The sequence below is a fragment of the Clupea harengus genome, chromosome 12 (assembly GCF_900700415.2).
Source record: "Clupea harengus chromosome 12, Ch_v2.0.2, whole genome shotgun sequence".
Classification (NCBI taxonomy): Eukaryota; Metazoa; Chordata; class Actinopteri; order Clupeiformes; family Clupeidae; genus Clupea; species Clupea harengus.
The window spans coordinates 20395919-20408418 of record NC_045163.1 but is presented as its reverse complement, the minus strand read 5'-3'; the positions used below and the strand labels follow the sequence as shown (position 1 = coordinate 20408418).

Here is a 12500-nt window from a genome sequence, read left to right as displayed (position 1 = left end):
TGTGTGTGTGTGTGTGTGTGTGTGTGTGTGTGTGTGTGTGTGTGTGTGTGTGTGTGTGTGTGTCCGACAGAAGCACAACACAGCTAATGACGCCTTTGCCCGTGATGTCACCTGCAAAGAATTTACTGGTGACCCTAAACATCGCTAGGGGGGCTATAACTCTCAGGAGCTCCCCAGTAAAGCTTAACACCCACAAAAGCCTAAAAACAACCTCTTAAACCCTTCCACAACTTTAAACACACTTAAACTTCTGCAAACCTCAACACAATCCCTTCTCCCAATCCTTCATCCAGGCCAGACAATGAACCCCAAAGCCAACAGCAAACATACCAACTACACAGTGACAAAGACATACTTTTAAAGCAAACACATACTGTTCAAGTCACGCCTTTTCAAGCTACCATCAAACATAACACAGATAATCCCCTTGAGGATCTCAGACCACACCTTACTGACATGAGCAGTAACCCTCTCCGCTTCAATGAAGCTACGTTAACACCGAGTTGAACCATCAAGCACTAATTAGAGTAGAATTAGATTCGATTAGATAACATTACATTACTTTACATTACATGAAATGGGGTTAGCATCAAAACTGAAGTGCAAAAATGATTTACAGTGTGGAAACGAGGGCGCTGCAGCATAAATGATACTGTATCTTACAATTTGTACAGTGATGGGCAGTGGAGAGTTACAACACACAAATATTATATATGTGAATATTTTAAATATGTATATATACAGTAGAAGTGGAGTTAGAGAATAGACTGCAAATGTAAGATTGTATGTACAGTATAAACAGCATTTGTGCAGTTGGTTTGTGACTACATATGTACAGCTGGTTACATGTACAGTGGCATTATTTTAACAGTGTAGGTGGTTCAGAATAGTGCCAATGGAATGGTCGTTAAAGTACTGTAAACTGTGCAGGAATGAGTGCAATGTTGCTATTAGAGTGGTGGTGTGGAGTACAGCAGGGTCATAGCCTCAGGGAAGAAGCTCCTCTTGTGCCTACTGGTACAGCAGCAGAGGCTTCTGTACCGCCTGCCAGATGGGGGGAGGGGGAATAGTCCATGGTTAGGGTGGGAGACATCCCTGATGATGTTTCTCAGCCTTGCCCAAGCAGCACCTGTGATAAATGTTCTTGATGGTGGGGAACTAGGTGCCTGTGATGCGCTGGGCAGTTTTCACCACCCGCTTGGAGTGCTTTACGGTTTGATGAACCAGTCTCTCAAAGCACTTGGCAATGATTGGGGGGGGGGGGAGTGCGACAGAATGGGATGTGATGGGTCAAGTGGTCTAACACAACTTGGCCAGTTCAGCATCTGGCTCTCGTTATCTGCATAATCCTCTAATACAACAGTGGATTACCAGTGTGTGCACATAGCACAACAGACAAGTAGCCATCAAAGCAAATATCCGCAAGGACACAGTGTGTATTTATCTAAGGGGACGAGGGGAAAATGCATATGGTGGGTGGCTAAACAGACAATCGTCTTAAACCAGGGAATATCTAATCAAAGGGGCCCTTGCCTTGTTTTCCCAGTGTAACCATAGCTCTGTATTCAAAGCAATTAACCATTAACTTTCAAGACTGCATTAGCAAGATATTGCTAACAATGATTTCACCTCTTCCCTAACCATTAGCCTAATTTCTGGCCTCAGTGCTAAGCTCTTTCAACAAGGTGCTAACATCTCTTACCTACCCCAAACATATGGTACCAACTGCATGTTAAATTCTGTTAGCACTCAGGTAGATCACTCAGTAGTCTGCTCACATCAGCACTGATCAACATCAATCACCATATGAAAAATCATGATAAATGAAAAACAAGAAACTGTCCATTAAGAGAAACACACACATACACACTTAGACACACACAAAGACACCGTCAAACTTTTAACCCTTTCCGTTCATGATGTCAGAGGAAATCAAAATCCGTCCAACCCCCCACCCCCCAAACACAAGCATTTTAGAGGACTCACCTCAAAGACCTCTTCGTCCAGGATACGTGTGCCGAAGACCACAATACCCTTGGTGTCGATGATGGGGTGTGCAGAGCGTGACAGGGTGCGTACCACCTTCTTCTTACAGTCCAGGATGAAGGTGATGGTCTGCTGGTGCACGCTGATTGCTACGCGGTGCCACCTGCAGGGCAGGAAGTAAGCAGAAAAGGTTAAAGGTGCTTCCTGGTCATTACAGACTCATTATAACACACCCTAGACTTCATAATGTTGTAAAATGACTGATGAGGACATTTTTCTGCATAGATAGAACACTACAGTAAATGTACGTATATATCCTTTAGGTTCTCCAGAGATTATCAAGGGTTCTTCTTGAGGGGCACAGTAAGGATTTGATAAATGATCAGATGGAACCTTCTAGTAAATGTATGCACTCACAGTGTGTCAGGGAATCTCTAGGGTTTCGTTTGAGGTACGCACTGTGCGCCCTAATAGAGAGATAGTGATATGACAGCCTCGACATCTGCTCTGGTGAATCCTGTCCAAAGTGTTTTGTAGATTAATGAGACAGGGACGGCATGCTGAGCTGCGGTGTGTGAGCGCTCAAGAAGAAGAATGATGAGAGAGAAAGTATGATGGTGATAAAGGGAGAGATGGGGAGAAAGAGAGGAAGAGAGAGAGGGAGACAGAGTGGGAGAGAGGGGTTTGGATGATAAAATGAGATTTGTGTAGGAGAGAATTTTTTAAAAGGGGACTGAGTGTACTGCAGCAAGACTGACGTATGTGTATGTGTATTTCTCTCTCTCTCTCTCTCTCTCTCTCTCTCTCTGCCACAAGGGGATATTATGGGATAGTGTCTGTGGCTCAGTTCCAAAGAGAAAGAAACAATGAAAAATCTGCTGCTATCAATGGGGTGAGCAGACTTTGTTGCAGAAGATTTTTACTAGGACAGTTTCCTAGTAACTATAACCTGTGTCTTAGCAAACGTTTGCAGATGCTACTTTCACTGGGGTCCTTCATAGCAGCTAAACTCTCACACAATACTCTAGCTAGCCATTACATTTCCATATGCTAAGTGGTCGGGTATAAACATATTTAGAGTGTTAGATTGCCTTTGGTTTAAGTGACAATACTGTAAAGACCTGTTTGATGGTATCTGTCTGACTGAACTGCTAAATGCTGTTATGTATAACACAGAGTTATAAATGCTGTTATGTATAACACAGAGTTATGCACAACAGACGCGAAGCCCTTTTAACATGATAATAGTAGTGTGAGGATGTTTACACTGAACACCAGAGCAGATGTCACAGTAGACAAGCCACAGTAAATTAGTAATCACTGAAGCTCATCAAAGCAGGAGTATCAAGCACCTGCAGCTATGGCTGTGTGTGTGTGTATGTGTGTGTGTGTGTGTGTGTGTGTGTGTGTATGTATGTCTGTAGCCATTCATTACTCATGCATATGATTCAGACGTACTTAGTTTTATATTAGCACTGTGTGACGAAGGAATAATGATAGAGCTATGATGACACTTCCTCTCTCTCTCTGTGTGTGAGAGAGATTCTTAATTTGTACAAACTAGTTCACTTAATTATTTTTGAATTATGCTTTGCCCATGCAAATGTTATTATTTATATGTGTGTGTGTGTGTGTGTGTGTTTGTTTGTGAGTGTGAGATACTCACTTTCCGTCGGACAGGTTGATGCCCCTGAAGAGTGTGTTTGCATATGCATGTGTTTGTTAGTGTGTGTGTGTGTGTGTGTGTGTGTGTGTGTGTGTGAGAGAGAGAGAGAGAGAGAGAGAGAGAGAGAGAGACACTCACTTTCCGTCGGACAGGTTGATGCCCCTGAAGAGCGGGTAGTCCTCGGGACTGGGCTTGCCCGTGTGGTCCTCGTACAGGAAGACGGGCGAGCGCCCCACCTCCAGGCCCAGCTGCTGGATGCCCTGCTCATTGTACAGAGACAGCAGGAAGGCCTGGCTGCCCTTCTTCGGCCTCACAGTGGCGAGGATGGAGAAGTCCTCAGGAAACGCAGAAGCTGGAGGGAGAGAGGGGAGCCAGTTAGTGAGACACAATGGAGAGAAAGGGAGAGAGAATGGGAAGGGGTGAGAGAGAGACGGAGAGAGAGAGAGAATGAAGAGGTAGAAAGTGAGAAGGGAGGGATGAGAGAGAGAGAGGGAGAGATGACTTCAGAGGTTTACAGAGAAAGAATGATGGAGGTAAAGGGAGAGATGGAGAGAAAGAGAGGAAGAGAGAGCGAGAGGGAGAGGGTGGGAGAGAGGGGTTGGTTTGCGTGATAAAATGAGATTTGTGTGGGAGAGAATGTTTTAATAGGGGACTGAGAGTACTGCAGTTCCTTCCTGCTCCTTGTGTTGTGATGTGTTTTGTCAACTGGACAACACTCATAACCAGACATCAATACATCATTTCAGCAAGACTGACATATGTGTATGTGTATTTTTCTCTCTCTCTCCCTCTCTCTCTCTCTCTCTCTCTCTCTCTCTCTCTCTCTGTCTCTCTCTCTCTCTCCGTGTGTGTGTGTATGTGTGACTGTGTCTATATACAGTATATGTGTGTGTTTGTATATGTGAGTGTGTCTGTCTGTGTGTGTGTTTGTGTATGTCTGGGAGCGACCCTAGAGAGATGGAGTGAGAGAGGACAGTGATCCAGGGACAGGCAGCGCCAAGGCTGCCACTGAGGACCATGGCTAATGAGAAGAGCATGTGTTGCCCTGGCAACACTTAAGAACACTTTCCCAAATCTCCTCTTCCTCCAGCTAAGCGAGGCAGCAGATGGCGGAGAGAAGGAGAGAGGGAAGGGAGAGGAGAAAAGTGAATACTGGAAGGAAAGAGATGATGAAAATGAGGCAGAGGGGATAAAGAAAAGAAAGCAGAGGTTTGGATGGAAGGAGAGATACAGAGACAGAAAGAAAGTGTGTGTGTGTGTGTGTATGTGTGTCCAGTCTAAACTTGCCATCTCCACACATCTGTCAGACAGATGACCACAGAGGAAGCCTCTGGAAAAAGCTTGATCAGCTTAAACAGGAAGTGTATGTTACAGTTGTGTGTATGTGATATTGTATCTGTATCTGTATGTTTGTGTGTGTGTCTCTGCCTGTGTGTCTGAAAGTGAGTAGAAAGAAGTGGGGAAATAGGAAAGTGAGAAGGACATAGTTTGTACTGCAGTCAAGCTATGCAACAGACAGGGCCCCACAGATGGAACTCAGGTGTGTGTGTGTGTGTGTGTGTGTGTGTGTGTTGGGGGTGGGGTGTAGGGTCTAGGCTGAACATTCTTGGGGTTTGAGGTTTAAGGAGGAGATGACACCTCTGTATATGTGTTACAGAGATTGAACAAACTTGAGCATCTTTGGACACAAAACAGACATGTGGGAGAACAGAGGCGAAGAGAATGGAAAAGATGACCAAAAACTGAACGCTGAAAAGACTGATAGTGAGGGAGAGCATGAAGAAGTGAGGAGGAGAAGGAGAGTAGAAGAAGAAAGAAAAGAGAGGAGCTCTTGTTCAGGTTTTTGTTCTCTTTCTTTCAGTCTCTCTGTCGGTGTGTTTTTGTTCTTTATATCCACAAAGAGCCTCACACACATGAAGGCAAACACAAACACACACCCAGAATAGATTATTTAAATTTTTTATTTTTTTTATCTCACACTCTGGGTGCATCTGTGTGTTGAACTCTGGTGTTGGTGCATGTGTACGAAAAGTCCACACACACTTCCAGACGCTTGCCAATCACCTTGACAACACTCTGGAGAATGTGGAAGATGACACCTGGCTCTTTGTGTGACTCTGGCCTACTATGTTTTGTCAACAATGCCATAGAAATGTACTTCTGTATATTCACATCCTACCCTCACCTATTTTTATTGCCAATCAATGTTAACCTATCCTTGCAGTCAGTGTTCGCTGCACAAATGTACTAGGCGTAACAAAGGTATCAAGTCTCTGAATTAATGTGTAGCTACACGTCCATTAAGGTAAAAGGTAAATAGATCAATCTGTAATGCTTATGGTAATGTTAATGCTGACTGATTCTGTTAATTAAAGCATTTTATTTGTCACTTTAAGAAGTGGCAGTCAGGTATATGAGTACGCAAGCTAAGTACTGTTAGCACAATACAAAGCTGCAGTCATTAAACATAACAGGAAGGTTTGGTTCACATTCACATTGCCTCCGTAATGGGATACTGCTAGTGGGTCTCCACTAAGTCTCGGTGACCTTGTGACCTCTGACTGTTACCGTGGGGACCAGCTAGCCTGAGAGCCGCTTGGCCATGGGAGAGGGTTACAAACAGGGGAGCCCAGGGGAAGAGTGCAAGTGAGAGAGTGTGGGGAGAGAGAACGAGAGAGCAGAATGGACAGAGCTGAAAAGATAAGAGAGAAAATGGAGCTCGGATGTCTGTCCCTCTGTACTTTGCCTGGAAGCTGAACGGAACATGTCACTCTGTGTGTGTGTGTGTGTGTGTGTGTGTGTGTGTGTGTGTGTGTGTGTGTGTGTGTGTGCGTGTGTGTCCTTTCATTAAAAGCTGAAGTAAATCCCTGTGACTGGCACCAGCACTGGCCTGCTATTGGCTCTGATACCTGTCCTTCAAGACTTGCTATTACTGTAAATCACCAGTTAGTGCTGGTGTTTAGGGGCGGAACATTCAGAGGTATCCTCGCCTAAATAAACACAGAAGGCTGTAAAAGAGATTTTAGTGCTCATCTGTGCTGGAGCTCAAAGAGATTTGCGCGTGTGTGTGTGTGTGTGTGTGTGTGTGTGTGTGTGTGTGTGTGTGTGTGTGTGTGTGTGTGTGTGTGTGTGTGTGTGTGTGTGTGTGTGTGTGTGTGTGTGTGTGTGTGTGTGTGTGTGTCTGGCAGAAACTTTTCAGAGACCCTGATGAATCATTTGTTCTGTATGCTTTTCAAGTGATTACTGAGCCCAGCTCCCACATAGCAAAGAATTCAGAGCCTTTAAGACACAAAGAGAATGAGTTTATGAACAGTGTGTGTGTGTGAGAGTGTGAGAGTGTGAGTGTGTGTCTACATAGTTTCCGAATATCATCGGTGTCCCAGAGTCTCTCAATTTATGTATGTTCTTAAAACATGATTAATGTGTGTTTGAAGGCATGAGTGTGCTTGTGTGTGTGTGTGTGTGTGTGTGTGTGTGTGTGTGTGTGTGTGTGTATGTGTGTGTGTGTGTGTGTATGTCTGCGTGTATGTGTAAGTAATAATTAGTACCATGCCTTGGGCTGCAGTTTGTGCAGAGTAGTAGAGAAAATAGGAGTGTTAGGAATGACCTCATTCAGCCTTCTGGAACATATTAGCAGAGTGACAAGCATCCAGGAGAGGAACACCAGCCCTGGGTCCAGTAGGAGAACACCAGCCCTGGGTCCAGTAGGGGAACACCAGCCCTGGGTCCAGTAGGGGAACACCAGCCCTGGGTCCAGTATAAGAACACCAGCCCTGGGTTCAATAGAACACCAGCCCTGGGTCCAGTAGGGGAACACCAGCCCTGGGTCCAATAGGAGAACACTAGCCCTGGGTTCAATAGAACACCAGCCCTGGGTCCAGTCTCAACCAGCAGCACAGGAGGACCAGCAGCACCCAGCTAATGCCTTCCACTCAAAGCCAGAAACCCCCTCCCTCCTGTCAATCAACCTCCCGGGGAAAGTGAACATGAGCCCTGAGAACTTGTGCTTTGGGTGTCACGTCTCCAAAATAGTCAACTAGGACGCGCCGTGTGCCAGACGTTCCATAGTCCCACTTCCAGGGTATTTCCAGGCTCGTGAAGCAAATCCTGACAGGTCTAAGCACCACCTCTACACTTGGCCAGGACTGGCAAGCTCACCCACAGAGGACCAGGGTGGGCGGGTGGGTGGGTGGGTGGTTTTCCATTCTAGACAAACACCTGATTCGTCGGATTTGAACCCGCTAATCTGACTCTGCGAGCGACTAATTAGCTTAAGTGGATGCGTTCCTGCCGGGTTTGAATGAAGACCTCCAGCTGTGCCAGTCCTTTTGGGGGGAGTGTGTGTGTTTGTGTTTGTGTTTGTGTATGTGTATGAGTGAGTGTGTGTGTGTGTGTGTGTGTGTGTTTGTGTGTGTGTATGAGTGAGTGTGTGTGTGTGTGTGTGTGTTTGTGTGTGTTTCCAGTCCTTTTGGGTGGAGTGTGCCAAGCCCAACCATCTGATCTCAATTGCTCACCATACTTCTCAGCTTAAGGCCAACCAGCAAATCAAGTTGGTTGGCACCAGACTCTGGTCTTACTGCACTGCTGGTCTCTTCTAAAGGCAGATCTATCTGCAATGTTGCAGGGAGAGACATTAAACTGACAGAGAAGTTAGAGCAGTGCTATGCTATGCTACTGGCAGTCAGTCTGTATGGAGTTCAAAGGATATCTGAGCTGCTAATGGTGGGATTGCACTGCTCCTCTACAGAGATTATGCATCCAGGAGTCGACATGAGGCTGAGAGGATTACTCTGTGTTCAATTACCCAGAATCAAACGTTCTCTCTCACACACACACACGCTCGCTGAGAAAGCCGATGAGAGAAATGTTGTGATTAAAGGTATTCCCCTCACACTCAACTGTCAACCAGGTGCACTTACAGTCATCTTAACTTTCAACGTGGGATTTATCACTCTCCTTTATTCTCTCTCTCTCGCGCTCTCTCTCTCTATACACCCACCTTCTCCCAGTCTCTTTAGGCCTCTCTCTCCATCTCTCTAACTTGAACATTCTTGGAATTTTCAGCGCAGGCATTCCATTACAGTACTGTGGCTGAATGCAGAGAATCTGAAACTGTACTGGCTACCGAGAGAGAGAGAGGGAGAGAGGGAGAGAGGGAGAGAGGGAGAGAGAGGGGGAGAGGAGAGAAAGGGAGAGGGGGAGAGGGGGAGAGGGAGAGAGGGAGAGGGGGAGAGAGAGGGGGAGAGCAGAAGCCACGGCTGGAAAGGTAAAGAAGGGGAACGGGGGATGAAAAATGAAGAGCACGATGATTAAAGAAAAAGCCAAGCCATAGAATGTGAGTGAAAAGAATGGTTGAGGTGGAGAAGGAGAAGACGGAGAAGTGGAAAGAAGAGTGGAAATAGGAGCTGAGGGAGAGGGGAGTCGTTAAAGAGAAAGTCATATGGAAAGAAACAAACGGAGAGAGAGAGAGAGAGAGAGAGAGAGAGAGAGAGAGAGGAGGGGGAGAGAAAGTGGAGAGACAGATGTAGGGAGTGGTGCAGGCTGCACCAGGCTCAGAGTAACGGCCACGTCAGCACTGCGGAGAAGTGGAACCCCCCTCTTCTGATCCCCCCCTCTCTCACTTTCTCTACATCTCTCTGTATCTTCCTCTCTCCCCCAAATCCTGCTGCTGTTTCAAATGAGTGTCTTTTTTCTTATTGTTCTATAGCTGTATCCCAGAGGCAGTTGAATGAATGCCAGTATGAATTCAAGACAGATGTGAGAATAGCAGTGCAATATTAATCTCATATACTACCTTCATTAAACACCCTCAAATGAGTCTTAGTGAGTAACAGAGAGGTATAGTGTTATATACGAAATAGGAATCCGCAATTAAGAGGTTGTGAATGTGTTTGGTTTGTGAACATGTGTGGATCTGACAAAGGGAGAGCCTGACACAGATAAAGAATAAAGACAGAGAGGACAATTAAAGAATGCAGGAGTGTGAGTGTGTGTGTGTGTGTGTGTGTGTGTGTGTGTGTGTGTGTGTGTGTGTGTGTGTGTGTGTGTGTGTGTGTGTGTGTGCATATGAGTGTGTGAACTTACCAGGGTAGAGCTGTTTGGTTGGGGTGCTGAGCTGGGCATCTTTGGTTACTCTGTAGGCCACATCAGGACCTTTAGAGGACTTCCGGTGTGAGCAGAATCCCGTGGTTTTCGTTACGCCCTCGGGCAAACTGTGAAAATCTAAAATCTTCAACAGATTCGCAGGTTCTGCTGCAGGGAGAGAGGGCGAGGGAGAAAGAAAGAAGAAAAGGTTAGAAAAATAAACAATAAAAGCAATAAAAACGATCTATACAAATGAATGCATCTGAATTATTTGATAGATAGATGACAGAGAGATGAAGATGGACAGGTAACAAAGCGACGAGCAATAAGCCGTTTACGAACTAAAGCTAATTTAATAACTTGGCTAAATCATTTCGCTAATGTAATACCAAGAGCAAGATCATAAGTGCAAACATGGGTGGGTCAGCACACTGCTCCCACACGCCACACGATAGCTTTAGTCTTTAGTTAGACTTTGCCTGTTGCATGTCAATGAAATTAGGGCCCAAAGCCCCAAATGCTTCACTTGTGCCATATCAAATATAAACAAACAACTTGGACAAAAAACCTGACATCTAAACCATTTTCTCTCCTCTATTTTTACATTCCCTCCTCCTCTCCTGTTTCTCTCTCTCTCTCTCTCTGTCTCTCTCTCTCTCCCTCCTCCCCTCCTCCCTTCCCACTACTCCGCTGCAGAGTGGTGGGATCACCCAGGACACTGCAGCCACCTGCCACTCAGTAATTTTACTGGCCTTTAAAACAGCAGGACAATATTGCCCTGTAGAGATGGCAGTGAATGATACTCTGGTAGCACACACACACACACACACACACACAGGCAGCCGCTACCATACACACATACTACTAGCACATTACACACTCTCACTCTCACTCTCTCTCTCTCTCTCTCTCTCTCTCTCTCTCTCTCTCTCTCTCTCTCTCTTTCTCACACTCGCACACACACACACACACACACACACACAAACTCATATACGAGTGGTTACATACATATTCACTGACCATAAACTGACCAAAGCCATATAACTTCCACCACAGTTACCTCAAGCTTCCTCCCTGTATACCACAAATATGCAGTTATCCACAAATGCAAAGACATGCACACACACACACCCACACACACACATATACACACACTTGCAGGTTAGACCCCCCAACCAGGCTGGTGTCAAAGAACAGCTGAACTCACTACTTAAATCTGCACCTTTTGTACACCACAAACACACATAGTATGCACACACACACACACACACACACACACACACAAACACACACAAACAAATGCACACACACACACACACACACACACACACACACACACACACACACACACACACACACACACACACACACACAAACACACACACAAACACACAAACAAACAAGCAAAGAAGCTCATCATCAGGAGGGAGGAACGAAATGGGCTTCCCTCCTGAATTGTGATCATTGAATCTCATGCATTGATAACTATGACATTCTTAACCTCTGTGGGTCTTGTGTTAGACAGTCTCTTCTCAAGCAACTGATATTTAATCTAAGCAAACCTAACAAACAAATAGAGAGAGAGAGAAATACACAGAAATACACCCACACACACATACACACACACACACACACACAGGTAGAGGATCGGGTAACTTGGAGCTTAGACCACACACAGTTAACGAGCCTGTGCAGAGCCGTAGCAACCTTCAACACAACCTCTGCCCCCCTTCCAGCAACCCCCCCCCCCCACACACACACCCCCCTCCTTTCTAGAACACAGACACTTGCACACAGCCTGGAGTTGACTGTAAAATCTGTAAAAGACTGTCAAATCTAGGCCGAGCTAATCTCACCCACATCACCAAATAATGCACACAGAGTCCACAGTGGGCAGTGAGATCCCCATGGCAACACTGAAAGACACTGTCCACACTAAAGCTGATAACTATGGCATAGTGACATGATTTGTCATGGCCTAAGTGCCTTAGCATCAGGCGATGTTAGCATCAGTCAGCATGACACACAGCAGGTGCACAAATGCATCCTTGTTAGCACACCATGACAGAGGTTCATGGCACTGACATAGACACATAGAGTTGATGAAACAAGTTCATAATATACTCTTTTAAATATGTGTCAATGTTGTGAACGCACAAACACACGCGTGCGCGCACACACAAACACACACACACACACACACACACACACACACACACAGAGTTCAAGGAGAAATATGCCAGATTAAAGTCTCAGGAATGTTTGCAATGTTGGAGCCCAGTGATTCCACTACTCCCTCTCTCTCTCCCCCCCCCCCCTCTCTCTCCCTCCCTCTCCTGTTTTTCACTTCTCTCTTCTCCTCCCTCTCTTCCTTCCTCTCCAAGCGATCATCTGAACTCAAGTAGTACTGTGTAATGCATCTTCCTACAGGAATGTGGAATCCCCATCAATGACAGAAGGACATTTCCACAACAACACAAAACGCAAAGCCACCTTTTTATGTTTTACAAACCAGATGAATATATTTTACTGCCATTATCAACAACAGCTCTCCTTATGTCCTGACGGAGTTTGTCTATGTGTGTGCGTGGTATGACCTGTGAACTCAGTCCGTCAAACTCCTTAAGTTCGCGGACGACACCACCCTCATTGGGCTCATCTCTGGGGGGGATGAGTCCGCTTACAGGTGGGAGATTGACCATCTGGTGACCTGGTGTGGGCAGAACAACCTGGAGCTAAATGCTCTGAAGACAGTGGAGATGGT

At 45.7% G+C, this 12500-nt stretch overlaps 1 protein-coding gene across 4 annotated transcripts in view; it reads right to left on the bottom strand.

Moving 5' to 3' along the window:
- col5a1 (procollagen, type V, alpha 1) overlaps positions 1 to 12500 on the bottom strand; it is an 84908-nt gene that overhangs the window by 50770 nt on the left and 21638 nt on the right. For 2 of the 4 annotated variants that reach the window (XM_012830170.3, XM_012830171.3), the window contains exons 2-4: positions 9737 to 9904; positions 3791 to 4004; positions 1987 to 2149 (exon numbers count right to left, since the gene is read on the bottom strand). In XM_012830170.3, the coding sequence (XP_012685624.2) occupies positions 1987 to 2149; positions 3791 to 4004; positions 9737 to 9904 (545 nt within the window). Of the gene's footprint in view, positions 1 to 1986; positions 2150 to 3652; positions 3682 to 3790; positions 4005 to 9736; positions 9905 to 12500 lie in introns of those variants that run through there. The other 2 variants (XM_031577313.2, XM_031577314.1) reach the window with 2 other exon arrangements.